The sequence below is a fragment of the Berghia stephanieae genome, chromosome 4, assembly GCF_034508935.2.
Source record: "Berghia stephanieae isolate SIO BIC M18660-M18661 chromosome 4, UCSD_Bste_1.3, whole genome shotgun sequence".
NCBI classification, from domain to species: domain Eukaryota; kingdom Metazoa; phylum Mollusca; class Gastropoda; order Nudibranchia; family Aeolidiidae; genus Berghia; species Berghia stephanieae.
In genome coordinates, this window is record NC_088363.1 from 20,457,872 (window position 1) to 20,484,039 (window position 26,168).

A 26,168-nucleotide genomic window follows, 5' to 3' on the forward strand; every position below is an offset into this window, starting at 1 on the left:
TGTGTCCCCTATATGTTTTCCAACATGCTTTCTGTCTTTGTCTTGGTATAAGATTACTTGGTTTTGTCCTGGCTCTGGCCTGATACTCTGGCTGAGAGGGAAACAGTCAAATTTGTTAGTTTTGGGAGATGATATTTTTTTTCCTTGTAAATCATCTCTCTGTTATGCTCTGTGTTATGTTTTGTTTACATATTATATATGATTTGTAAACATTTGAGTGTATTCCTCTTACTAGGGACCAGTTCTTGTGTCTGGATGAGACTTTTTGGTGATCTCAAACTAAGTAGGCTACACTGATAGTATGCTCTTGGAATATACATCTGTTTCCTATTTGAACCAATTCCCTTTTGTCTTATCTTTTCTTGTAATTCTAGAACTTTTTACTATCCCATTTTCTTCCTTTTTACTGGCGCTGATAGGACCTTAGTGTGTTCCAAGCGCCGTAAAACCCTTAAAAACAAACAAAACAAACCATTACTACTATTACTACTACCATTACTACCACCACTTCTACTACAATACTACTACTACTACTACTACTACTACTACTACTACTACTACTACTTACTTACTACTATTCTACTACTGCTGAATACTTAGGTTAAGCTAAACTTACAATACAACATACATTACTACTATACTACTACATTACTACTACACTTCTACTACTACTACTACTATACTACACTACTACTCTACTACTACTACTACTACTACTACTACTGCTCTACTACTACTGTAGCTATACTATTATTATTATATTATTATTATTATTATTATTATTATTATTATTATTATTATTATTATTATTATTATTATTATTTATTATCATTATCACATCATCATCGTTATTTTCATTTTCTTTTCTCGAACTCCTTTCAGCACCACAACATCAGGCCTATCCCACTTTCAATTTTTTGTCGGCGACCCTTACACTGGTTTTTTGGTAGGCGTCAGTCCAGCCGCCCCATCCAACAACAATCCAGACTACATTATGGCTAACCCAGCGCAATCTGCACAAGGCCCCATGTTTGTCATGCCTATGGTGGCCTTGCCTTATGGGGCCTCAATGGGACAGGTTAATGTAGCCTGGGCCCCGTCACAGGAAAATGCTGGTGAGTAGCAACGCAAAACACCTCTCTCTCTCTCTCTCTCTCTCTCTCTCTCTCTCTCTCTCTCTCTCTCTCTCTCTCTCTCTCTCTCTCTCTCTCTCTCTCTCTCTCTCTCTCTCTCTCTCTCTCTCTCTCTCTCATATAAATACACACGTTCTATTCTCTCTCTCTGTGTGTGTGTGTGTGTGTGTGTGTGTGTGTGTGTGTTTAAACATACGAGTCTTATGTGTGTGGCTGGTGTTTTTTTTTTTGTGTTTGTGTGTGTGACACAACAAAGTATTATTTTCGTCCAACAAAGAGAGGGAGGAGGGGGAGAGAGTGTGTGTGTGTCAGTCTTTCATAGCGTAATGCCCATGGAGCCGGAGTTCATTGATAGACTGACTGATGTAGCGGTTGCTAGCCACCATTTGGATTATCACAAAGTACTCTTCCCTAGATAAAAGACTGGCTTACCGATCACTGCTGGGCGGAGTAAGAACTTAATAATCAAGACCTTTAGGTACTGGAACGGGATTTAAACTGATTCCTTTGCTTTTTAGTTGAGAGCTCTACCAAATAAGATACCTCCTTACCTTCAAAGAGAGAGAGAGACTGGGTGGGGTTCCCGACCTCTCATGGTGGGCAAGGAGGTACTTGCTGTGTCTTCTATCTCCCTGTATATGTTTTCCAATTGTTTTCTGTCATTGTCTTGGAATGAGATTACTAAGTTTTGTCCTGACCCTGGCCGGAGTCCTTGGCTGAGGAGGGAAACAGTTGAATGTATAGTTTTAGTTTTGGGAGATGATTGAACTTTTTATTTTTTTTTATCTTAACATGATTTGTTAACATTTGAATGTATTCCTCTTTGTGGGATCTTGTGCTGGTGACTGGGTGAAACATTTAGGTAATCTCAAACTAACTACTGATAATGTGCTCTTGGAATCTACATCTGTTCCCAATTTGTACTATTCCCCTTCGTCTTACTTTTTTCTCAAGTCCTTTTAATAGTACATCTAGCATATTTTTACAATCCAATTATCATCCTTTTTACTGGCGCTGATGTGACCTAAATGTGTTGCAAGCCCCGTAAACTCCTTAAAAACAAAACATAAAAACAGATAGAGAGTGAGAGAGAGAGAGAGAGAGAGAGAGAGAGAGTGAGAGAGAGGGGTATAGCTAATAATGAATTGAGATAAGTAGAGACCCAGATAGAAAATGCAGAGTGTGATATTGGGTGTGTGTGGTAGGTGTGTGTGTGTGTATGTGCCTGTGTGTGTGCATGTGTCTGTGTGTGTGTGCATGTCTTTGTGTGTGTGTGTGTCTTGAATGTGATTTAGTGTATTATATTATACTGGATCGTTGTTGTACAAGGGTATGATAGCGTAACAGAGATAGTGTTGGGGACAACAAAAAGCGCCCTCGATTTAAGTTCTATCCCACCTATTTCCTTAAATTCTACAAAGCGCCTCGCCCAACGTTTCTTTAAATAGCTCCCGCATGACCTACAATTTACTATGACATGAAATTGGGTACGTAGTATTCATATATATTTTGATTATGGATTGTATTATGTAGATTAAATGTGATGTTCATAATAATTTCCCTCGTGTCTTTTCATCCATGGTGAAATTACGTCCCGACTCGACTCCCGTATGTATCGTTAGTCGTATTTTTATTTGTTGTCTATATTTGATTTGGTCTGGTGTTACTAATTCGCCAAAGTAAACACGCGATGGATTAATGCCGTGCTATTCAGCTGGTATACTTAAAATCACAGTTTAGCTGTTGAGCACGCCCATCACATAACGCATTAACAGAGTTGATGAAACTTGTATTAATAATTTTGTTATTTGGAATATTGATATCTATTGACCTATATTTTTTCTCTTATAATCCCATGTGATGTTTCAAATTCGTAATTGCATATTCATTTGTTTTAGAGCATTATAATTTAGAGACAGCAATACTATCCTCTAAACGTTCTCAAAGCACTTTACAAGGGGTCCCTGACCAACAGCAACACGAAACATATTGACTGAAACATGACGCCAGATAGGCAATATTGCATTTTTCCGACAGAGACAACGCTGTTAACGTCCAGGTACTCATTTTACACCGAAGTACATTGAGACAATGGGAGTAGAGAACCTTGTCCAAGTAGTAAATTATGCCCCGAGCGAGAACCTTCCGATCCGAAAGCGAGTGTCATACCTCAAGACCACATAGCCGGTTGAATATGATATTTCACAAATATTTACAGTACCTGTTTTAACTCACTCAACCCTAACACCGACTATAGATAGAATGCGCTTGGCCAAGGAGTTCACAACATTGCCATCCGGAAGTATAACGGACCAACACGCAAACTCTGTGTAACCATGAACTTTTATAGTCTGGTTAATACAGTTTAGTGAGAACAACTCACAAACGCGGATGGCAAAAACAATAACAAAGGCCTGAGTGACGTCATCTGCATACTATCTATATCCGTAGTTTACCTGGGTCAATTTTACCCCGTGCCTATTTATTACATTTTTCTGAGACAAATTATAGGCGTAGTATCAAAGCTAATGTTTTTAGTTTTGACATGGTAATGCTAGTTGAATAAAACTATCTATGTATATGCTCAATTCTCATTTTTTTTTCAATTCTGAAAAGTAGCAAAATCTCTAGGATTGGGTGAGTTAATACAACCCTTTTGTTGGCTAGACATATATAAATAAATCTAGGTAATGCTTTGACTAAACCTAAGATTTCAAGAGGAGTTAACCATGCACTAAGAGACTTTTGTCAATGATCCTGCCGAATGCCCATGAAATAAATTTGCTTATGGGGTTCGAAACTGGGTCCTATTGTATTTATTGCGCCACGTGTGTGTGTGTGTGTGTGTGTGTGTGCTTGTGTGTATGTTCGTGCGTGCGTGTGTGCTAATATTTGTAAAAATTGGATTATTTTTTTTCTTGTTTCCTGGGGTGAGAAGAGAGAGAGAAAGGGGGAGGAGGGGGGGGGGGGGTGCGTGCATGTTTGTGTGTGCATGTGTCTTTGTTTCGTAGAATATTATTGTCTCTCGTTGAAAATAACATTGCCATTGTTTTACTCGTAACACCCTATAATCTGGAACACAATATACCATTTTATCAAGGATAAATTCGTAAACTCCTGTGTGTCATTTGCTTTGAATTTCCATAGGAACTGAGATAGAGTATGATTTAGTTTATCTATTGTTCATAAATATACTTAATTGTTCATGTTGTCACATCACAGCACATTATTCATCATTTCAAGCTTGAATTATCCCGTTGTACGGGTAACTCGATTCCTGGGTTGGAGAGAAATAGGCCATAACTCACAATTTGTAGTGTTGTTTTTATGTTATAGAGTGAGATTGTGACATTTCGTGGATTTGTTAAACGATTCTTTATTTCTATGTGAGTGTTTAAAACTGATAACGGTGTTATATGCATCAAAAACAAAGATTAATTATTGACCTCCGTTTACTACTTTATTTGCAAGATTTTTTCTCTCATAATATTGTAAAATTTTGATAAATATGAACGATTATGAAGACAAGAGGGCTATCCCAACAAGTTTCAGGACCTATTCTTTCTCTCTCTCTCTCTCCCTCTCTCTCTCTCTCTCTCTCTCTCTCTCTCTCTCTCTCTCTCTCTCTTTATCTATCTCTCTCTCTCTTTCTCTCTCTCTCTTCTCCCCCCCCCCCCTCTCTCCCCACCAAGATTCGTTCAACATCCAACGTCAGTGTTCATTTTAAACCTTACAATCCTAAAGACTGAATTATCTATAAATAAAAGAGAACTCATAATATATTTAATTTTAAAAACAGTGCCGAAGTAACTTTTCCGTTGTCTTTAAAACCAGCCAAATATCAATTACTTCATAGAGCTTTGTTCGTTATCAACATGACCTACTATCTAGATATATTTAGAATTGCTATGGTTCGAGATAAAAAATACCCAAGACAGGACGGAAGAACAATTATTGAAAATCTAGAATGAGGCCTTGCTCTTTATAAAAAATTATCATTATTGTTATAATATTTTAAGTAGAAAAGTTATTTTTAGATTAATTTTTAATTTTCTCTGAATATTTGAAACCATAATTATTTCACTAATTACTGAAAATTTCTGAGCTTTGAGCACACAAACGTATAAGGTTTTTTTTTAAAATGCATATTGGTATATTATAACAACGATGATAATGATTATGCTACTAATTAAGTAGACAACTTCCCTAAAAGCAATAAAATTCATTTTGATTTATTAAGGCAGCATTTTGCAAAAGACTAATAAAGTTTTTTTTTGTTTTTTTTTCATAAATACATTCCAAAATATCATCCAAACGCTCACCAGTCAGGACGGGTTCAAAATGTGAAAGTTAATATATATATGGATGGGGTTCATGACCTCCCATAGTGGGCAGGGAGGCACTTACGGTGTCTTCTATCCCTCTATTTCTGTTTTCCATCATGCTTTCTGTCTTTGTCTTGGGATGAGATTACTCGGTTTTGTCCTGGCCCTGACCGGATACCCTTACTGGGAGGGAAGCAGTCAAATGTATATTAAGAATTTTAGGAGATTATATTTTTTGTCTTGTAAAGCATCTCTCTGTTATGCACTGTATTATGTTTTGGTTACATATTATATAGGATTTGTAAAACATTTGAGTGTATTCCTCATAGTGGGGACCTGTGCTTCTGTCTGGATGAGACTTTTATACGATCTCAAACTAAGTACTTTGGCAGTGTGCTCTTGGAATCTACATCTGATATGACCTTGATTTGTTGCAAGCGCCGTAAAACCCTTAAAATAATATATATTCCGAAAGAAAAATGCTAATGAATGTGTCTAATGTATATATTATATCATTTACGTTTCACACATATTTCGGATAATGGGCATAATGATAGCAACCTCTTTGCTGCTCATTTCCCAGATCAAGATAACAAACTTCCTAACAGGAACAAGGATTTTTAAAAATAATAAATGAAATAAAACATCGCAAAGGTTTGATTTCTTTTAGTAATCATAATATTATTATGTTTCTTTTTCTGGTCTGGAGTTATGCATAGTTTACTTTCCGAGTTGTATGCTCGTTACTTCCCTAGTTCTGGTCAGTTGGCCCGATTATAACCAATCAAGCTTAGCTTTATATGTAATGATACCTAGTTATTCCATTAATACGTTGCCTTATTAAGTAAAAAAGACACCCTTTATTAAAACGTAAGAGCATAATGTTCTGGAATAAAATATCCACTTCCGTGCCCTTACACACACAACTATAAAACGTAACAGATGTTACCCTCAGCTTTGCTTTTAAATAAAAATGTCTCACAAGTAAAAACTTCATTCATAATATTAAGTGGTTACCCACACACTACGAAATGTTTAGTAATCTAAATCGTATTTATTAGGAGTCCCCATGTCTTTATTTGTGATTACTGTGTTAACCAAAGAATCCATGGTGGTCCATTTAACTTTTGTTGTTGTAAACCCTTTTCAAATCTCATATGTAATGAATCTCAGACCCGTATGCATACAAATTATGCTTGTTGAAATTAACAAGTTCACAATTTAACGAATTGCTTTAGACCCGGATGGGTGTGAGGTGTGGGACGACCAATGCCTTACTCACATTCCATTATGTGGGTCACACGACGCGCCAACAACGCTCAAAGTCTAGTTTGTTGTTTTGTTGGGGTTTTTTTTTTGTTGTTATACTTTTGTTTTTTGGGGGGGGGGGGGGGGGTATTGTTTGGTTGTATTTGTTTGGGTTTTGTATTTTTTTTTTGGGGGGGGGGAGGTTGTTTGTTGTTGTGCTTTGATTTTGTTTGTATTCATATTGTCGATTGTTCAATGTTTTTGTCTGTATTTGTTTGGTTTTTTTTTACTTTTTTTTTTGTTGTTGTTTTTTTTTTTGGGGGGGGGGGGGGGGGGGGATTTTTTTTATGCTTTGCTTTTTAAAAAAATGGTTTCCCTTGTTTTTGTTTTGATTTTGATGTGGTGTGCTTGCTTTGGTTTACCAATTATTGTTTTTAGGTTTTATTGTTTTGTGAGGATTTTTTGTGTGTTTTTGTTATTGTTTTGTTTCTGGGGTTTTTATTGAGGAGGTGATTAGATTTATCGCTAGTATGAATACGAAAAGAAGAAATTACCCGTTAGTTAAATTATGAGCTGTCAATATAATTAAAAGTAAACCCCTGTTTTTAGATTAATGAAACAGTCTAAGTATACGTATCGATACTTAGGCATGTCTCTTAATCTGAATGCATGACTTTGTCTATATAATTATCAATATTTAAGATGATGGATATTTCTTCATTATAAGTGTCATATCAATTCTAATTACCTATACATATTTGATTATCAGAATTTACATTTGAAAACAATTAAAGTTTAGTCATTATCATGGCATTCTTAAGTATTAATGAATGTTTAAAACTTTTTTGTGTAATTTTATCAATGTCACTAGTCTTTAATTAGATTATTTTCTTTTTTGAGAATTACATTTCAATACATTAATTATGTCACTATGTCATTTGTAATGCATAATTTATCTTTAATTTCATTTGAAGGTATCATGTCATGTTCATTATTTGTCAATGCAAATTTAATTTTAAATCTTATCATCATTTAAGATAGATTGAATTTGAAATTTGTATCAGCTTTGATTACGTTCCAATTTAACAGTCCTTGAAATTAGATTTCCTGTTGTGTACGAATTACATTTTCAGGATAATATCGTTAAACTTATCTCCCTTGTGTTTGAAACATGCTGATTATTTTAATAATGTTATAATTTTTTTGTAAAGCCTTTGCAACGAGTCTATATTTTTAGGAAGGAATTTAGATACTTTAATCTTTATTTAGGATAGTGTCTGATGTCAGGTAAGTCTCTCTATACGCGTCTTTGTTACATTGCTCAATGTTAACAGACTGCCTTAAATAAGGGACTCCTGGGTGGGGTTCCTGACCTCCTATAGTGGGCAGGGAGGTACATATTGTGTCTTCTATCCCCCTATGTCTGTTTTCCAACATGCTTTCTGTCTTTGTCTTGGAATGAGATTACTTGGTTTTGTCCTGGCTGGGAGGGAAACAGTCAAATGTTAGTTTTGGGAGATGATATTTATTTCCTTGTAAATCATCTCTCTGTTATGCACTGTATTATGTTTTGTTTATGTATTATATATGATTTGTAAACATTTGAGTGTGTTCCTCTGCGTGGGGACCTGTGCTTGTGTCTGGATGAGAATTTAGGTGATCTCAAACTAAGTTTACTGATAGTGTGCTCTTGGAATCTACATCTGTTCCCTATTTGAACCAATTCCCCTTTGTCTCCCTTATTCTTGGATGCTTTAATTGTAAATCTAGAACTTTTTACTGTCCCATTTTCTTCCTTTTTACTGGCGCTGATATGGCCTTAATGTGTTGCAAGCGCCGTAAAACCCTTAAAAACAAACAAAACAAAACAAATAAGGGACTCCAAATATTAGTTCCATACTCTAGACAAGGTCTTATGAAAGACTTATAAAGTTGGACAAACGTTTTAAAATCAAGATAGCTAAAGCGTCTGTATATAATTCCTACAACCTTGTTCGCTGTTTTTATACAATCACATATATGTTCATCAAAACACAATTTATTATCAAAGATGTAGATCTAATCCTTTATTCTCCAATTACATATGTGACAATAATATGACTTAATGACTTTCTGAGCATGTAGTTGACATAATAGTCATGTTATTGTAACATATGTAATTGGAGAATAACGGGTTAGACCTACCAATGTGCAGCACTCTACTAGTAATATTGAAATAAAGCTGCCAATTTTCAGACCAATAGTACAGTGAATTTATATCATTTTGTAAGATATCTTTAACTAATGTTAGTGCATAAATTTTGGTGTCATCAGCAAAAATTTTGCATTTAGAATTTATAGTATCAGGCAGATCATTTATATAGATAATGAACAGTAAAGAACAAAGGGCACTGAAAAAGATTCACAAGCAAAGACTAGACAGCGAAATATTTCTCTCAGCAAACTAGAACAAATCATCAGTCAGCTCCAGTTATCGAAACCGGCCTTTCTAAAGACCAATCATCTTATTGCGATGTTTTTTTTTGCATTTAGATCTCCATTGATCATCGAACTAATTCATTCACATAACATAAACATCAACAAAAACACCAAACTTGTATATTTTTATTTTTTTATCATTTTATGTAGTCTTGGTCGGATTCACTGGTATTCGGTTAGTCCTTGCCAAGCCGTTGTACATTTGAAAAAGTAAAAATACCAGGAAAATAAGTGTATAAATAAATGGCAAGATTTCATGTTAACAAATATGAATAAAAATCGACTTCATGTGACGTTGCTTAACTTCTTTTTTTTTATTATTATTATTATTTCTTTATTTGTTAATTTACTATATTTATTCAATCCGCTTTGTTTTGCTTTTTTGTTGTTGCTTTTGTTGGGTTTTTTTGGGTTTTTTTTTTTGGGAGGGGGGGGGGGGAGGGAGGGTTCCTACCTCTGTTCTAGTTTTCTTTTCTTAGTTTTCTTTTCTTTAGTTTTTCTTTTCTTTTTTTCCCTATCCCCACATCTATTTCTTTCTTAGTTAATTTTATTCTGTTTTTTCGGGGGGGGGGGGGGGGGGGGTAAATTTTTGCTGGTGTAACATAAGAGTTGCCAGTCACGTATAATGGTTAATTTGTAAGCATTATGATTTTTATATTTTCTTTTTCCTGGTTCATGCGGCCTGACATCACTGTTAGAATTGTGATTCAGCAACTGAAGCTCAACAGAATCTGTTGGAAAACGGTGAAAATAATTGTGCAAAATTGATAACCACAAAATACAAGTCTGCTGCCGTATTAGTAGTAGTTGTATAAATAATTATTTGTATTCCTTCAATCATTTCCAGAAGAAAACAGCTCTCAGTTACGGTATCTGACCAACACAGGTGTTGAGGTGAGTCTCTTGACACCCCCCCCCCCCTCTCTCTCTCTCTCTCTCTCTCTCTCTCTCTCTCCCTCTCTCTCTCTCGTGTGTTTGTGTGTGTGTGTGTGGATATTTAACATCACATTTTTTTGCTCACTCTCACACCCTCGTACACAAAAATAAACATAGGATGCGTAACAAAATGATTAAATAAATAAAATAATTTCAGTTATACAGCTGATAATTAAATCAACCCGTATGAATTGTAATAGTTCTAGTAATGAAAATTATGATTTAAGCAGTCTGGATTACAGGCATTAGTTATATTATGCTGAATTGCAATTACTGCTGTTTGAATACGATCCCCCCCCCCCCCTCCCTAAAGCGTCTAGAGGGCTATGGGTACCCCCGCCCCTCATGTGCACAAGGAAGTTGATGTCAATGACCACACTCCACCATGATGTAAAGTCCGAGCTTGATTGCAAAGAAAAACGCTATGTCCAGAGAATAGCAATCCCTAAGACCTTACATGATCGGAGAATTTGAAAAAAGCAAAGTTAGCTGTTATGATATTTAGACCTGCGCCCAGGTGCATTGCGTCTTTTTAAAGAAAATGATAAAGTATTAAGTATTAATTAAGTATTAAGCGGTACATTTTTTTGTTGGCGTCCCTGCATTGCTGTAAAATTCAATTGTCCTTCAGGAATAAACAAGTTATTTGAATATCATTTTCGTTTAAAATAATATTCAGATGGCATTGCTTGCTCCAATAATGTATTTCTTTGAAATAAAACACACACACACACACACACACATATATATATATATATATATATATATATATATATATATATATATATATATATATATATATATATTATAACAAAGATGAACCTCAAGGTTCCTCCCTATTAAAACCGCTCGTCATGTTTCATCTGTCCACAGTATTACCACATGCCCTCTCATCCCAACACGCCGATGGCCAATGGTGGGTACAACACTATGCCTGGTGCTATGTACCTACCTCAACACAACTCTATCACCACTACCGACACCAACGGGAACTACTGCAACATCCCCCTTCCCATGCTTGCCTCCAACCCGGGAGGTCATTGTCAAGGTCAACAACAGTCTCAGCAACACAATAATACATCTCCTACCGTTGGCCGATACGTTCCTGTTGCCGCCACATCTCAGCCTTACCAGGGACTGAATGGTGAGAATCGTTTTAGTTCTGACAACTGTGTTTCCTCTTCTACTAGTACTAGCGCGAGTGTGGTCAGTAAATTCAAATCTGGTGATGGCGTGGAGGGGAAGAATAAACATGTCAAAGATTCAAAACACTTGTCTCTTTCTGCGGATTCTAAAAATAGCAAAATGTCTTCAAACATCGCTACAAATGATGACATTGGTGGTGGTGTGATTGTTAAGAACAGTTTGGAGGACAAGCTTGGGTGTAATGGTGGTGGTGGTGGGGAGAATGAGAGAAAAAAAGAAGAAATGAAGGTGAGTAAAAGTGATGAGGAAGAATACAAAGGTGGTGACGGAGGAGGAGGGGAGCATATGGATGTTGGAAGTGATGGTGACAGTGGATGTCCCAGCGAATGCACTGACTTGTCACCGGTAAGTGCTCAAGACAATGAATTTGTCGACTCCACGACTACTGACAATTTGTCCTCTGGCATAGAGGTGATGAAACCACGCGGCAAAAGGCGCTACTACATGTATGGCAATCATAAATTGATCAAACCCATTAAGGAAATCCCTCAGCGGTTCCAGACTCTCTTATCAGAGACTAGAGCAGCCAAAGCACGGTGTGAGGGACAACCAATCTACATGCAGCCCAGTGCCACCCCCACCCTCCCGCCAACTCAACCATTTGACATCGTCTACTATCAGCCAGACGAGTTTCAACAATCAACTGTGGCCCTCCCTCAAGCACAACAGCCACTTAATGCCAACGCCAACTGCTTTGTGCCAGGCCAAGGAAATGATTCAACTGTGACCTTTGTGGCTGATGACCTGACCATGTGCCCCGTTGGAGATTACACGAATGGTGGTCCCAATCCATCTCAAATGTTTGTGCCCCCAACAGGACCTCCAATAGCAGCTCCATCCACCCAGTCCTGTCCTACTATCATAGTCTACTCAAACACTTCACCGTCTTCAACCTCCTCCCCATCCTACCTCCCCCAGACATCAGTGGTGTATGCCAGACCCTCCCAGCAAATGCAATCAATCCCTATGCCCCCTCCTCCATTCCCACCCCATCCTTCCATCCCTCCACCTCCCGTGGACGCTTCTCCCTCGTCAACCACATTGTATCCTCCTCCCCTGTCCTCTCTCACAAAGCCCATGCCTCCCCCTTTATCCGCCAATACCAGTCTGGACACCCGAGTCAAACCATCTAAACCGCTTAGCTTAAGTCTGGCGAATCCTATGTCACTTAATCACCATGCCCCACCCTCTAACTCCAACACCAACTCCTACATTCCTTATGCTGCCTACTGCAAACCCCATAGTGTCATACAGTCTCCGATGTCTGTCGATGGCTCTGCACCTCAGACATTTGTTCCCCCTCCACCTGTCTCAGTGCCTTGTGATAACACGTCTCCTCAATCTGGGGTCTCTCGGAACGCTCCAACAAGTCAGTACATGTATGTGTATCCGTCTACTCCAACAGGTAGCACCGCCAACCCCTCTCCTCAGGGGCCAGTCATGTACATGGTCAGTCCTGCTTCATACACGTCGCCCTCCTTTCCATCCCAGACCTTTCAGCAACAGCCAGGCTTGGTAGTACCGTCAGTGGCAGCACAATAATAGTCAAAATAAAAGTCACATTATAGATGATATTTCATGAGCCAATACACGTGGTTCTTCAATGGAACCACGTGTGTGTAAAATACGCTTAGTTTCAAATGTTTGCACTTAAATGAACTCTTACGACAATGAGAAAAAAAATATCATTATGGACTTCAGGGTCAGAAATCAAAACAACAGTTTTCTTGATCCTACTTCCATTCGACTTTTTTTTTAAATATCATCAAGTGCCTACTTCTCCCAATATTTATTGTTTTTCTCACAACGAGGAGAATCAGTTCCATGAACGTCTTAAATAATCATGTTTTATCCAGATGCTTTGATCAGTACTTATTTCATTTTTGTTTTTGTTTGTTGTTTGACTGTATTATTGTGAAAAGCAGAACTGGTAGATAATTTTAAAACAACCGTTGTGAACGACTTAAGGCGGAATTCTCCAACTGACAGTCGCTCCCCAATATTCCAAACAATGAATGTTTGAATTATTGAGGCTTCTTAATTATCAATTATTTATCTAAAACGAAAGCATATCTGTTGTGTGTCTTCTCATCTGTTCGGATTTTGGACTCGTCCTATTACAGATGCAGGATTGATCGAATCGTGACTGCATAGAGTGTCACTGCTCTGAATGTGAAGGCAACGTATGATGCAAAATAAACAACGGGTCAGTCAAATGACTAGAATTAGCCATGATGATTTTTGTGCAAATTGTGATCATTTTTTTTTTAAATCTAATGTCATACATGCCTGCACCAAAAACTGTTCTTGTCGTTGTTTTGTTGAAAGAAAAACTAAAACTGTAATACTATACTGCTCTATTGGTATGATTAATACTGTATTTGCGAATGGCGACCTTTGATTTTGGTCCATCAATTCATTCTAAAGATGCAATTGATATGATAAAATTACCTACCCTGTAACTGCCTACGCCATTGACCTTATCACAACCCTTATTGTCACTATTTCAACAAACTGTTCGTCCATTAGATGTCTGATTGCCTGATCCGATGTGTGTTGCTTTATTTTTTTATTTTATTTTTTTTTTGCTATTGTTTTACCTTATTTTATTTTGATTTTTTTTTTTCTGTTGCTTTATAGCATTAACTATTAACATGATCGTGGTTTTTGGCTTTCGTTCGTTTGTTTTTAATGATTTTGTTTTTGTTTTTCGTTTGATTTTTATTTGTTTATTATGTTTCATAAAATGTTATGAGTATATTTATATTTATAGTTCTTTGACCAGTACCGTGATAATGACATACTTGTTCATATTACTTACGTTTGAAGTTGTCCATTTGTGATTTAGTTGTTGATTCATTTAAAGTTAAACCGCCAAAATAAAAGTTATAGTGCTATATAATTTTTGACCCATTCCCACTACATTGGCTGATAATTTAAGAACGATTTTATTTTGTTTTAATTATTTTTCTATCAATACATCCTGCTGCTTGCGTTCCTAGATAGTTTACATCTCAATACTTAACTTTCAGATTTTTATTAAATACATTATTCCGTGTCTAGTCTGGGATCACTCAACACAAATGCAAAGCATTTTAAGTTTGTTTAAACTGAGCATTAAGTTAATATTATTTTTTACGATGTCTTTGAAAAGTGTAGGCTATTGACTTTTTAATGATCAGTACGGCTGATCTAAAGCTAATTGATGTTTGCTTGATTCCTCTGTTTATTTTTCGTTCTGCTTCGACTGAAACTGTTATAAAATAATACAGCGATATTTGTAGTGAAATGGAAATGTGATTTAAGCACCCGAATCCAATTCTGAAATTATGATATACATCTGGAAAACGTCTTTCAACTCGCATATTGAAAAACAATCTTCCCCATCCTTTTATTCACTTTCCCACTTTTCGGGTGTGAGAAAAAACATATCATAAAATTTAATGTATGTAGGTTTTGACAGTATGAAGTTATTAACATTTTTAAACGACATGTAAAATCAATGTGCAGATATTTGCAGGTCTGAGAACCCAATTTATTGTTATTGGCTCATTATTGTCTCATTATTGTATTGGGAATACTCTCAACACAACGAAAAAGATTACAATGTTAAACAAGACCATAATTGCGTTTGGTTATCAGACCTTCACAGATGTGCACGTTGATTCTAGGCATATCACACCTGGCTCCGTTTTTAAATATTGTTGCCTACATTGGCATGTTGTTTAAAACTATCAACAACAACAAAGATAATCGGTCATTGATAGTTTGCCTATTCACTGACTTCAAAGTAAATACAGTAAGTTTTTTAAAAATCAAATTTGGCAATCTATCAATATGCAAAGGCTTCATGTTTAAATGATATTGGTAACATGTTTTAGAAAGTTTGTTGATCGAAAAAAAAAAATTTAAAGACAAGAAAACCCGTTGTTCAAGTGCTTTGTTCCATTCATGTTTTATATTGCACCTACAATCCACAAGATCTTCTGTTTGACGTTGCATAGATGTTTCATCCACAAATAGATAATCCTTGATGAATCTCTATAAAATGAGTTCCTGAGGAAAGCAGACAGTTTTTATCAGCGTTAGACATAAAACATGACCCCCCCCCCCCCCCCACCCCCCAGGGAGATAAGAAGTAATCATTTTTTAAAAGTTATCATGTTCACTTCTACCAGGAACTGGGGCCGTAAAGTTTTAAAAGGCAAATTTAGGTTATCGTTGTCATATTAATCAACTTAATTTTTGGTGACGGCTCTTTCTTCATAAGTAATGTACGTTATTAAAGGCAAATGGCACCGGATGTTATTCAAATTAATTGTGTAGAAAGGTGAAGAAAATTGATAACAATCATCCTACTGTTTAGTGTTTCAAGTCCAATTTCATTAGTTTGAACTTGCGACACCACTTTTAATTTTTTTTTTTAAATATGAAATTAGTCCTGAGCCAACATTGGGTATCTATTCTCATAAACGATATCACGCACCTTCTTCCTTTCCTTTTGATTAGACTACACCGACATGCACTTATTTACTGGTCTGATAACCCAATTCCTTATGGGCTCATTGTTGTAATGGAAATCTCAAAAAGTGACGCAAAATATTGTCCATTCCAACAATGTTAATCTAGGCCCATAAGTGGGTTCAGATGTCAGACCTGCATGTACGTACACGTTGGACTACGCGTTTTATAAGTGATTTCATGAAGTGTAACATAAATGTCACTATTAGTTCATCTGATAAAACTTCATATTCTTGATTATTTAATCAATCGATACAACTTGTGAGATGAGACTTTGTTTTAATGTGTTAATGTTGAAAGGTCATTTTTTTCCTGACATGACATTTGTTTCACTTATACATTCTATATAAACACATTTCATGAACAATAACTGTTTTGTAATAAATTTAAGAAGTCTACCATGTGGAGATTATAACAATAATAGCGCTGAATGGCTGTATTCGGTAGATAACGTGACCATAATCTTTTTCTGTCAGATTTCAACCATATTTCCTCTTGGCATAAATATGACCTGAAAGTATTGCAAGTGGGGTAAAGGTCCCTAAAATCAACCAGAAACCTTATGGGATAAGTCAATTTATCAAATTCTAGATTCACGCGAAGTGAATTCCTTGACTTCAAGCATTATCGATAAGGTGGATAACGCTCTATTACCACTTTCTAGTCTCGAAATTCAAAAATAACTAATTCAGTATTTGAATCCTTCATTATTATATCCTATATTATATATTACTTAATGTCCCAGGTTGTACTGTAGAATTGCGACTTGAGGCAAACGTCTCCAATATCATTGATTTATCGACAACATTATACTTTGAGGATATATATATATATATATATATATATATATATATATATATATATATATATATATATATATATATATATATCCGAATTTGAGATTCCTGATTAATGTTTTAGGAAGCTTTTCATATTTGAAATCGTTAATGTTCTGTTTGTTTGAGGCTCAGCCCAATCTGTACGGAATTACATCATCATGATAATAAAGATGTCAATTACAAATCATCGTCATTTTTATCTTAACTTAACCAAGTTGTCAACACATCAGATCAAACCTGGTTATTATTATATTTTTGTCAGCGTCCATCTCTTGAAAACTCCATTATTATTTTTTTTTAGCCTATCTGGATACCAAAACTTTTCTTTATTATTCATTACTGTTATTCTCATAGATTCTGAAAGTAATAATTGTCTTCGAATTTCTTTGGCTGGCCCATGTCTAACTCTGTCAATTATTGTTATCTATACATTCCAGCCGGTAGTCTGGGTATTTGTCTACAATATAATTCACCTTTCGCATCACACGTTATACGCTGTATCTCGTTAATATCAGATGATTACTTGTTACAGGGTCCCCAGCAAGTCGAGGAAAAAGTAGGGAATTTTTCAGGGAGTCTGAAAGTCGGGAATTCGCTGGTACAAATGTGATAGTGTGTGATGGCCAACTCTGGTTGATTTTTTAACCATTTCTTTATTAGATGTCACTTGTTTAAATGACACCCTTTTTTCACTAATATGTTTCTAATATGTTTTGAGGATTTGCATAAAATTATGCATGTAAGCATGGCATATATCGTATTCATACTTTCACTATTTGTTACAGAGATAGTGTTAAGTAAAAGCAAAATTGAATCAATATCTTTGATAAGGAGACATTCAATCAGAAAGTGAAATGCTTATTAAGATAAACTTTATCAAGGCTATTTCCCTTTACAAATCATTGAAATGTGTCCTCCATTTTATTTTCTGCAATGATCCTGATTTCTACCCATTTTTTTCAACCCAGCTTGCATTAAAAATGCGGCCTCCCATATTTTAGCCACTTCTACCTATTTTTATCCCAAACTCCCTTTTAACTGATATACCAGTTTGGGAGATATGCGAATTTGGGGGAAACAGTCAAAAGTATAGATAAGAGTTTTGGGGGACGATATTTTTGTCTTGTAAATTATCTCTGTTATGCACTGTACATATATTATGATTTGTAAACATTTGAGTATGTTCCTCTTAGTGGGGACATGTGCTTTTGTCAGGATGAGACATTAAGGTGATCTTTAACCAAGTACCTACACTGATGGTGTGCTCTTGGAATCGACAAGTGTTCCCTATTTGCACCAATTCCCCTTTGTCTTACTTGACTGCTTTAATTGTAATTCTAGAACCTTTTGCTATTTCATTTTCTTCCTTTTTACCGGAGCTACCTAAATGCATTGCAAGCGCCGTAAAATCCTTTAAAACAAATAAACAACCTTTATCTTACTTTTTCTTGTTTGCTTTAAATTGTAATTCTAGAATTGTTTTTACTTTTCCATTTTCTTAAGCTAGTGACACAAATAAGTTTTGGAAAACCTTTTTATAATGCGGTATCGTGCGTTTGTCCTTTTAATCTATCTGTGGTATCGCCCACTTGTCCTTTAATCCATCTGGAGCCCACTTGGATCTCCAGTACTGCCTACTTTGAGGTATCGCCTAAGTCCTTTTTAATCGATCATTTTTGAGATACGGTGTAAGACGTGTGGTGTGAAAGTCATCTATTGTCAAGATGTTTTGTCGAAAGACTTTTTGAAAAGAAGAATCTCATACTTGAATATAATTTATATTTAATATGCTTATATAGCAATCTATTCCAACTGCCACTGATCTGGGTGGGGATCCTGACCTCCCATAGTGGGCAGGGAGGTACATACTGTCCTTCTATCCCCTTATATCTGTTTTCCAACATGCTTTCTGTCTTTGTCTTGGAATGAGATTACTTGGTTTTGTCCTGGCACTGGCCGGAATCCTGGCTGGGAGGGAAACAGTCAAATGCATAGTTATTGTTTTGGGAGATGATTTTTTTTTCCTTGTAAATCATCTCTCTGTTATGTATTTTTATATTTGTTATAATTTATATTGTAAGCATTTGAGTGTATTCCTCTTAGTGGGGGCCGTGCTTGTGTTCAGACGAGACTTATTGGTGATCTCAAACTAAGCACATTGATGGTATGGTCTTGGAATCTACATCTGATCCCTATTTTTTCCCAATTCCCCTTTGTCTTACTTTTTCTTGGATGCTTTAATTGTAATTCTAGAACTTATTACTATCCCATTTTCTTCCTTTTTACTGGCGCTGATATAACCTATTGTGTTGCAAGCGCCGTAAAACCCTTAAAAACAAACAAAAACAAACAACTGCCACTGCCTCCAACATAGTTGTGATTTTAGAATGACTGAGTCATTGTTTATCTGTTTGATTTTAGTATATCGTTTTGATAATATTGTTTTATTATATGATATGATGTTATACAACAAATGATGATATGAAAAGAAACGTTATGCATATGTGCATACAAATTTATTGTGATTCTTATAATCTTTAAAAAATATTACAATTACTGTTGCGCTTTTTCATGCTTAGGCTAAGCAGCTGAAATCTTGCTTTTAGTTTTATGAATGATTTATTACCCCTGTTGTATCTTTGATTATTTAATTGTTTACAGACTTTCGTCTAATCGAGTCAAGACTTTGATATCACATTGATCTAGCTTTGTTTCCTTGTTTTAAATATTCACATTGTAACCTGAAATGCAAACATCTTAGGAGGGGGTGGGTACAGAGAGGTCAATTCTTGCTGTCTTTGTCTGTTTATCCTATTTCTGTTGCGCTATTTGAACCAATTTCCCTTTGTCTTACCTTTTCTTTGGTCCTTTGATTGTAATTTCAGAACATTTAACTATCCCATTTTCTTTCTTTTCACTGGCACTGATATGACCTAAGTGCTGCAAGCGCCGTAAAACCCTTAAAAACAAATAATTCCTGTCATTGTCCTGGAGTGAGGTAACTTGTGCTTTGCCTAGACCACCTGGGTGGGGGTTTCCATACCTCGCATAGTGGGCAGGGAGGTACTTACTGTGTCTTCTACCCACCTATATGTTTTCCAACATGCTTTCTATCTTTGTCTTGGAATAAGATTACTTGGTTTTGTCCAGGCCCTGGCCGGAAACCCTGCCTGGGAGGGAAACAGTCAAATGTTTAGTTAGAGTTTTGGGAGATGAAATATTTTTCATTGTAAATTATCTCTCTGTTATGCTAATGCATTATGTTTCTTTATATTATGTATGATTTGTAAAACATTTGAGTGTATTCCTCTTAGCGGGGACCTGTGCTTGTGTCCGGATGAGACTTTTAGTGATCTCAAACTAAGTACTTGAATAGTGTGCTGTTGGAATCTACACCCGTTTCCTACTTGAACAAATTCCCCTTTGTCTTCCCTTTTCTTGGATGCTTTATTGTAATTCTAGAACTTTTTACTATCCCATTTTCTTCCTTTTTACTGGCGCTGATATGACCTTAATGTGTTGCAAGCGCCGTAAAACCCTTAAGAACAAAAACAATTTGCCTAGACCGGGGCTCGAGACCATCCTGTTAGGGGATGTCTCCCCTGTGTTTTTCTTTCAGGGGTATTTTGGTTTCCTTGTTAATGATATCTCGGAGCAATTGTCAATTACTATTAGGAACCGTGTGAATAGCTTTCATTTTCTCTATCTTTTACGACTCATTGCCCAATAATAAACGCATTGGTACGACCATGATGTGCCTTTTGATTTTATTGATGCAAAATGAGATGTTCTCAAATCTCAATGAAAATAAAAGTATAATAAGTTGAAAAATACATGTTTGCGTTATTTTTTTTTAATTTTATTTTAATTTGGCCATAATCCCCCCCCCCCCCCCTTGCTTTTTATTGAACAGCCAAAACAAAGAAAGAGGCTTATAGCATTAACATAAAACACTGATCCACCTTAGTCTTGCCACTCGGCTCCCATAGCGGGCAGCGAGGTACATACTGTGTCTTCTATCCCCTTATATCTGTTATCCAACATGTTTTCTGTCTTTGTCTCGGAATGAGATTACTTGGTTTTGTCCTGGCACTGGCCGGAATCCTAGCTGGGAGGGAAACAGTCAAATGCATAGTTATTGTTTTGGGAGATGATATTTTTTGCCTTGTAAATCATCTCTCTGTTATGTATTATTATTTTTATTTTGAATGTATAATGTAAGCATTTGAGTGTGTTCCTCTTTGTCGGATTTTGTGCTTTTGTCTGGATGAGACTTGTAGGTGATTTCAAACTAAGTACATTGGTGGTATGCTCTTGGAATCTACATCTGATCCCTATTTGTTCTCAATTCCCCTTTGTCTTACTTTTTCTTCGGTGCTTTAATTGTAATTCTAGAACTTTTTACTATCCCATTTTCTTCCTTTTTACTGGCGCTGATACAACCTAAATGTGTTGCAAGCGCCGTAAAACCCTTAAAAACAAAACAAACACTTGCCACTCGGCAAAGGGGTCTTTTGATCTCCCTGGGTGGGGTTCCTGGCCTCCCATAGTGGGCAGGGTGGCACTTACTGTGTCTTTTTTCCCCTTATATCTGTTTTCTAATTTGCTTTCTGTCTTTGTCTTGGAATGAGATTACTTGGTTTTGCCCTGAGCTTGGATGGGAGGGAAACAGTCAAATGCATAGTTATTGTTTTGGGAGATGATATTTTTTTCCTTGCAAATCATCTCTCTGTTATGTATTATTATATTTGTTATTTTGAATGTATAATGTAAGCATTTGAGTGTATTCCTCTTAGTGGGATCTTGCGCTGGTGTCTATGTGAGACATTTAGGTGATCTCAAACTAAGTACATTGATAGTGTGCTCTTGGAATCTACATCTATTCCCCATTTGAACCATTCCCCGCTGTCCTACTTTTTCCTCAAGTCCTTTTAATTGTAAATCTAAAATCTTTTCACTATCCCATTCTCCTCCTTGTTATGGCGCTGATATGACCTAAATGTGTTGCAAGCGCCGTAAAACCCTTAAAAACAAACATTTTGCTCTCCTGTCACTATTTTATTGCTGTTTTTTCAATACTAAATAGGCATGGCGTAAAAGTACCCGGGTAAACTATGGATATAGTCGGTGTTAGGATTGAGTGAGTCTATTTTAACATCCCTATTGGAACGGTACTTTTACCAGTAAACAAACGTACTCTGGAAAGACACGTATTTAAAACCTCGCGAGTTCCCAGGTTCGAGAGTTTTGGCCAAGATGAGTGTCGTTTAAATCGATCGATAGTTGAGGGAAGGACGAGTTTTCTGGCCAAATTTTTTTTACGCGTTTCTTTCCAGAATACGGCAGTTAACTGGTAATGTTTTGTTGTTGTTTTTTTAAGGATTTTACGGCGCTTGCAACACATTGAAGTCATACCAGCGCCAGTAAAAAGGAGGAAAATGGGATAGTAAAAAGTTCCAAAATCAAAATTAAAGTACCCAAGAAAAGGTATCACTAAGGGGAATTGGTTCATATAGGAAACAGATGTATATATATTCCAAGAGCACACTATCAAAGTATTTAGTTTGAGATCACCTAAAAGTCTCATCCAGACACAAGCACAGGCAGGTACCCACCAAGAGGAATACACTCAAATGTTTACAAATCATAATTTATATGTAAACAAAACATAATACAGTGCATAACAGAGAGATGTTTTACAAGGAAAAAAAATATCATCTCCCAAGACTAATTAGTTAACTGGTAAAGTAAAAGAAAATTCAAGCATGATACCTAATTCGATTTCATATTTTGACAAGAGAAGCAGCTTCGACTTACGTTCACAGTGAAGATGCACTGTATGAGTAAGAACTTGGGGCCCACAACACGATCTAAACTAAGTCGAGTACGCAAAATGTGTACAAAGGTGCCTTATAAACGGGTGAACGATCATAATATTATACACCCCGTTATTCATACAGATACGACACAAACGTGCACGCGCGCGCGCACACACACACACACACACACACACACACACACACACACACACACACAAAAGGCACAAATCAAATTCTGTAGAATGGGGTGACAAACGCCCCCTCAGATTGATATTAAACAAATATGGTAACATGTATATCATTTGGTAGATTTCACCCTTCCCCACACTTTAGAAAAAGAACATCGGACAGGTTATTTCAACGTCAAGATATATCATATAAAGATGCCAAATTTTAAACATCTTCATATTATGATACATCTTGACATTGAAAGAACCTGTCCGATGTTCTTTTTCTTAAGTGTGAGGAATGGTGAAATCTATTAAATGATGTACATTTTTCAATCGGGGGAGGGGGGGGGGGGGGGGGCACATTTGGGGACCGGTCTTAATCATCCCAACTAGCCTTAGTCCCCCACCTCCATTCCACGGTACGTAAAAATGTTTAAACCGAGTCAGTCATTGAGAAAGAGCATCACCTGTTTATGGTGGCTTCGGTAATAAAATAAAAAAAATGTGGATATGCATCCAACACTTAAAACCACAAATAAAAAGGGGAAAAAAACGCCACTCATAAGATGAATAAAAAAGATTAAGAATCGCATGATTAAAAATTTCCAGAAACCAAAAACCACTGCACCATAGTGGTTAACTCACTCAATCCTAGAGATTTTTGCTACATTTCAAAAGTGGAAAAATGTATTTAAAATGAGCATGTACATAGATAGTTTAACTGTCGTTAACATGTAAAAACTACGAGTAAAAACATTATCATTGATAATACACCTATAATTTGTCTCAGAAAAAATGCAATAAATAGGCACGGGGTAAAAGTAACCCGTTAAGCTATGGATATAGTCGGTGTTAGGGTTGAGTGAGTTAAACTATTAGTATTAGATTTGTAACATAGGTTAAACCGATTCAGATTTCGTGCAGGATTTTTTTTTAATGAAGAGATCAGAGCAAGAATAGGAAAACGAAATCCAGTCTTTGGAAAATGTTACATTTTTTTCCGTCGTCGAACAACATAACATAAAAATCTAAATGAAGATTTACAATACCACAATAGTTCCTATCATACTATACGGAAGTGAAACTTTACAGGTGTACAAAGAGAACACAAATAAACTAAACGCGTTTCACAGGAGCTGTGTGTGCAAGATGATCAATGTAACTTGGAAAGATGAGATCAGAAATGAAGAAACACTAGAAGCTATCGAAATGACAGACTTGGTGCGGGAAAGGAGATTGAGATCTTTTGGCCAAGTAGTGCTTATGAAGGATGGTAGGTTCCCAAAAGATATCATGAGGTAGAAGCATCTGGAATTCGAAAGAGAAGTAGGCTGAAGTTAACTTGGAAGCAGACCGTAGAGCATGATTTGAGGAAAGGAGGACTGTCGTGGGAGGAAGCCGAAGAGATGGCGCATTCCAGAAATACGTGGAGATTTGTGACAGCCCAACGTACCAGTCGTCACGGGTAGGACTAAGGTACTAAGAGAGGGTCTATTCCTAATCGTATGTACCTTGGTTGACTCTCTCTCTCTCTCTCTCTCTCTCTCTCTCTCTCTCTCTCTCTCTCTCTCTCTCTCTCTCTCTCTCTCTCTCTCTCTCTCTCTCTCTCTTTCTTTCTCTGCGAACATTTTAAGCCAGTGCCTAAAAAATGATGGTCAAAGTAGACTTTTAGCTGAGCACTTGCATCACTCTTTGGCCATTGCTCATGCATGCTTTAGAAAAAGTGAGTCATGGGGTATATGAGTAGTTCACAAAAGAAGACCCATCGACAATCTATACCTCTCGCCGGCCTGAAACCATCAGAAAGTCACAACAGACAAGATCCCAGCAGGAGACACTCAAGATGGTTTCTATAGTTTTTGGTCTATTTCTGGCACAGAGTCACTAAGAGTAAGAGAGGCGATTTACAGGGGAGTAAAAACTGAAAGAAAATCGCGCACATTTACGCTCACATCACATGACCCATGCAACAAAAAAAGGACTCCAGCCAGGGTCTATGCAAAACAAAGTAACATTCCATGAAAATGGCAGAAAGTCATAACATGCAACTGAATGAAGACCCTACTAGTCAGTGTAGGGTGTTTATAAACCAATATATAACCCAAAAAATGTAACAGTACAGACAGAGATGATTTGCAAGGGAAAGAAATATCATCTCCCAAAAATATAACTGTACATTTGACTGTTTCCCTCCCAGTCAAGGACTCCGGTTAAGGCTAGGACAAAGCAGAAAGTAACTCGGAAAACAGATATAAGGGAAAAGAAGACACATCGTGAAAACGTAAAAAAAATGGGAATTAGTTCGAATAGGGAACAGATTCCAAGAGCATACCGTCAATGTGCTTAGTTTGAGATCGCATACAAGTCTCATCTTACACCAGCACAGGATCCCACTGTTTATGTTTTTAAAGGTTTTACGGCGCTTACAACACATTAAGGTCATATCAGCGTCAGTAAAAATGAAAAAAATGGGATAGTAAAATGTTCTAGAATTACATTTAAAGCGCCCAAGAATTGGGAAGACATAAAGGGGAATTAGTTCAAATAGGAAACAGATGTAGATTCCAAGAGCACACTATCAAAGTACTTAGTTTGAGATCACATAAAAGTCTCATCCAGACACAAGCACAGGTCCCAACGAAGAGGAACACACTCAAATGTTTACAAATCACATATGTGTACAAAACATGTTACGGTGTTTAACAGAGAGATGATTTACAAGGAAAAAAATGTCATCTCCCGACACTAACTATACATTTGACTGTTTCCCTCTCAGCCAGGGTATCCGGCCAGGGCCAGGAGAAAACCAAGTAATCTCATTCCAAGACAAAGACAGAAAGCAAGTTGGAAAAGAGATAAAGGGGGATAGAAGACACAGTAAGTACCTCTCTGCCCACTATGGGAGGACAGGAACCCCACCCTGGATCCCACTAAGAGAAATACACTCAATTGTTTACAGAATATACCCAAAACATAAAAAAAACAATTAACATAACAGCGAGATGATTTGCAAGGGAAAAAATCATCTCCCAAAACTAATACTAACCATTTGACTGTTTCTCTCTCAGCCAAAGACCCCAGTAAGGGCCAGGACAAAACCAAGCAATCCCATTGGCTGACAAGACAGGAAGCCATTCGGAAAATAGATATAATCGGAGAGAAGACACAGCGGGTGACCTCCTACCCAACATGGGAGGTCAAATGACCCCACCCAGGGGGTTAGAAAGAATGGGAGGAAGAGTACGACAAGTGAAAAACGGCAATGATGGCATATATTTTAGTTTAATTCAACATCGTGAAATGTCTGCCCATCCAACGCAATGCACATTTCATTAAATCACAATTTTACACATTAAACCAATCCAATCACAGTCACAAACACGTAAGCTGTTTTATCTCTCATTAACTGTAAGTGTACGTCGTGTTTCATCAGCTGCTGATATACATCATATGCACAGACAGACACACACACACAGAGTAGATAGAGACACGT

General features: G+C 36.7%; 1 protein-coding gene across 4 annotated transcripts in view; it reads left to right on the forward strand.

Annotated features, from left to right (window-relative positions):
* LOC144970195 (uncharacterized) overlaps positions 1-16,675 on the forward strand; it is a 172,408-nt gene extending 155,733 nt beyond the window's left edge. For 2 of the 4 annotated variants that reach the window (XM_078909583.1, XM_078909584.1), the window contains 3 exons: positions 883-1,115; positions 10,032-10,078; positions 10,994-16,675. In XM_078909583.1, the coding sequence (XP_078765709.1) occupies positions 883-1,115; positions 10,032-10,078; positions 10,994-12,868 (2,155 nt within the window). In that variant the 3' untranslated portion in view covers positions 12,869-16,675. The remainder of the gene's footprint in view (positions 1-882; positions 1,116-10,031; positions 10,079-10,993) is intronic. The other 2 variants (XM_078909585.1, XM_078909586.1) reach the window with 2 other exon arrangements.
* The last annotated feature ends 9,493 nt before the right edge of the window (positions 16,676-26,168 follow it).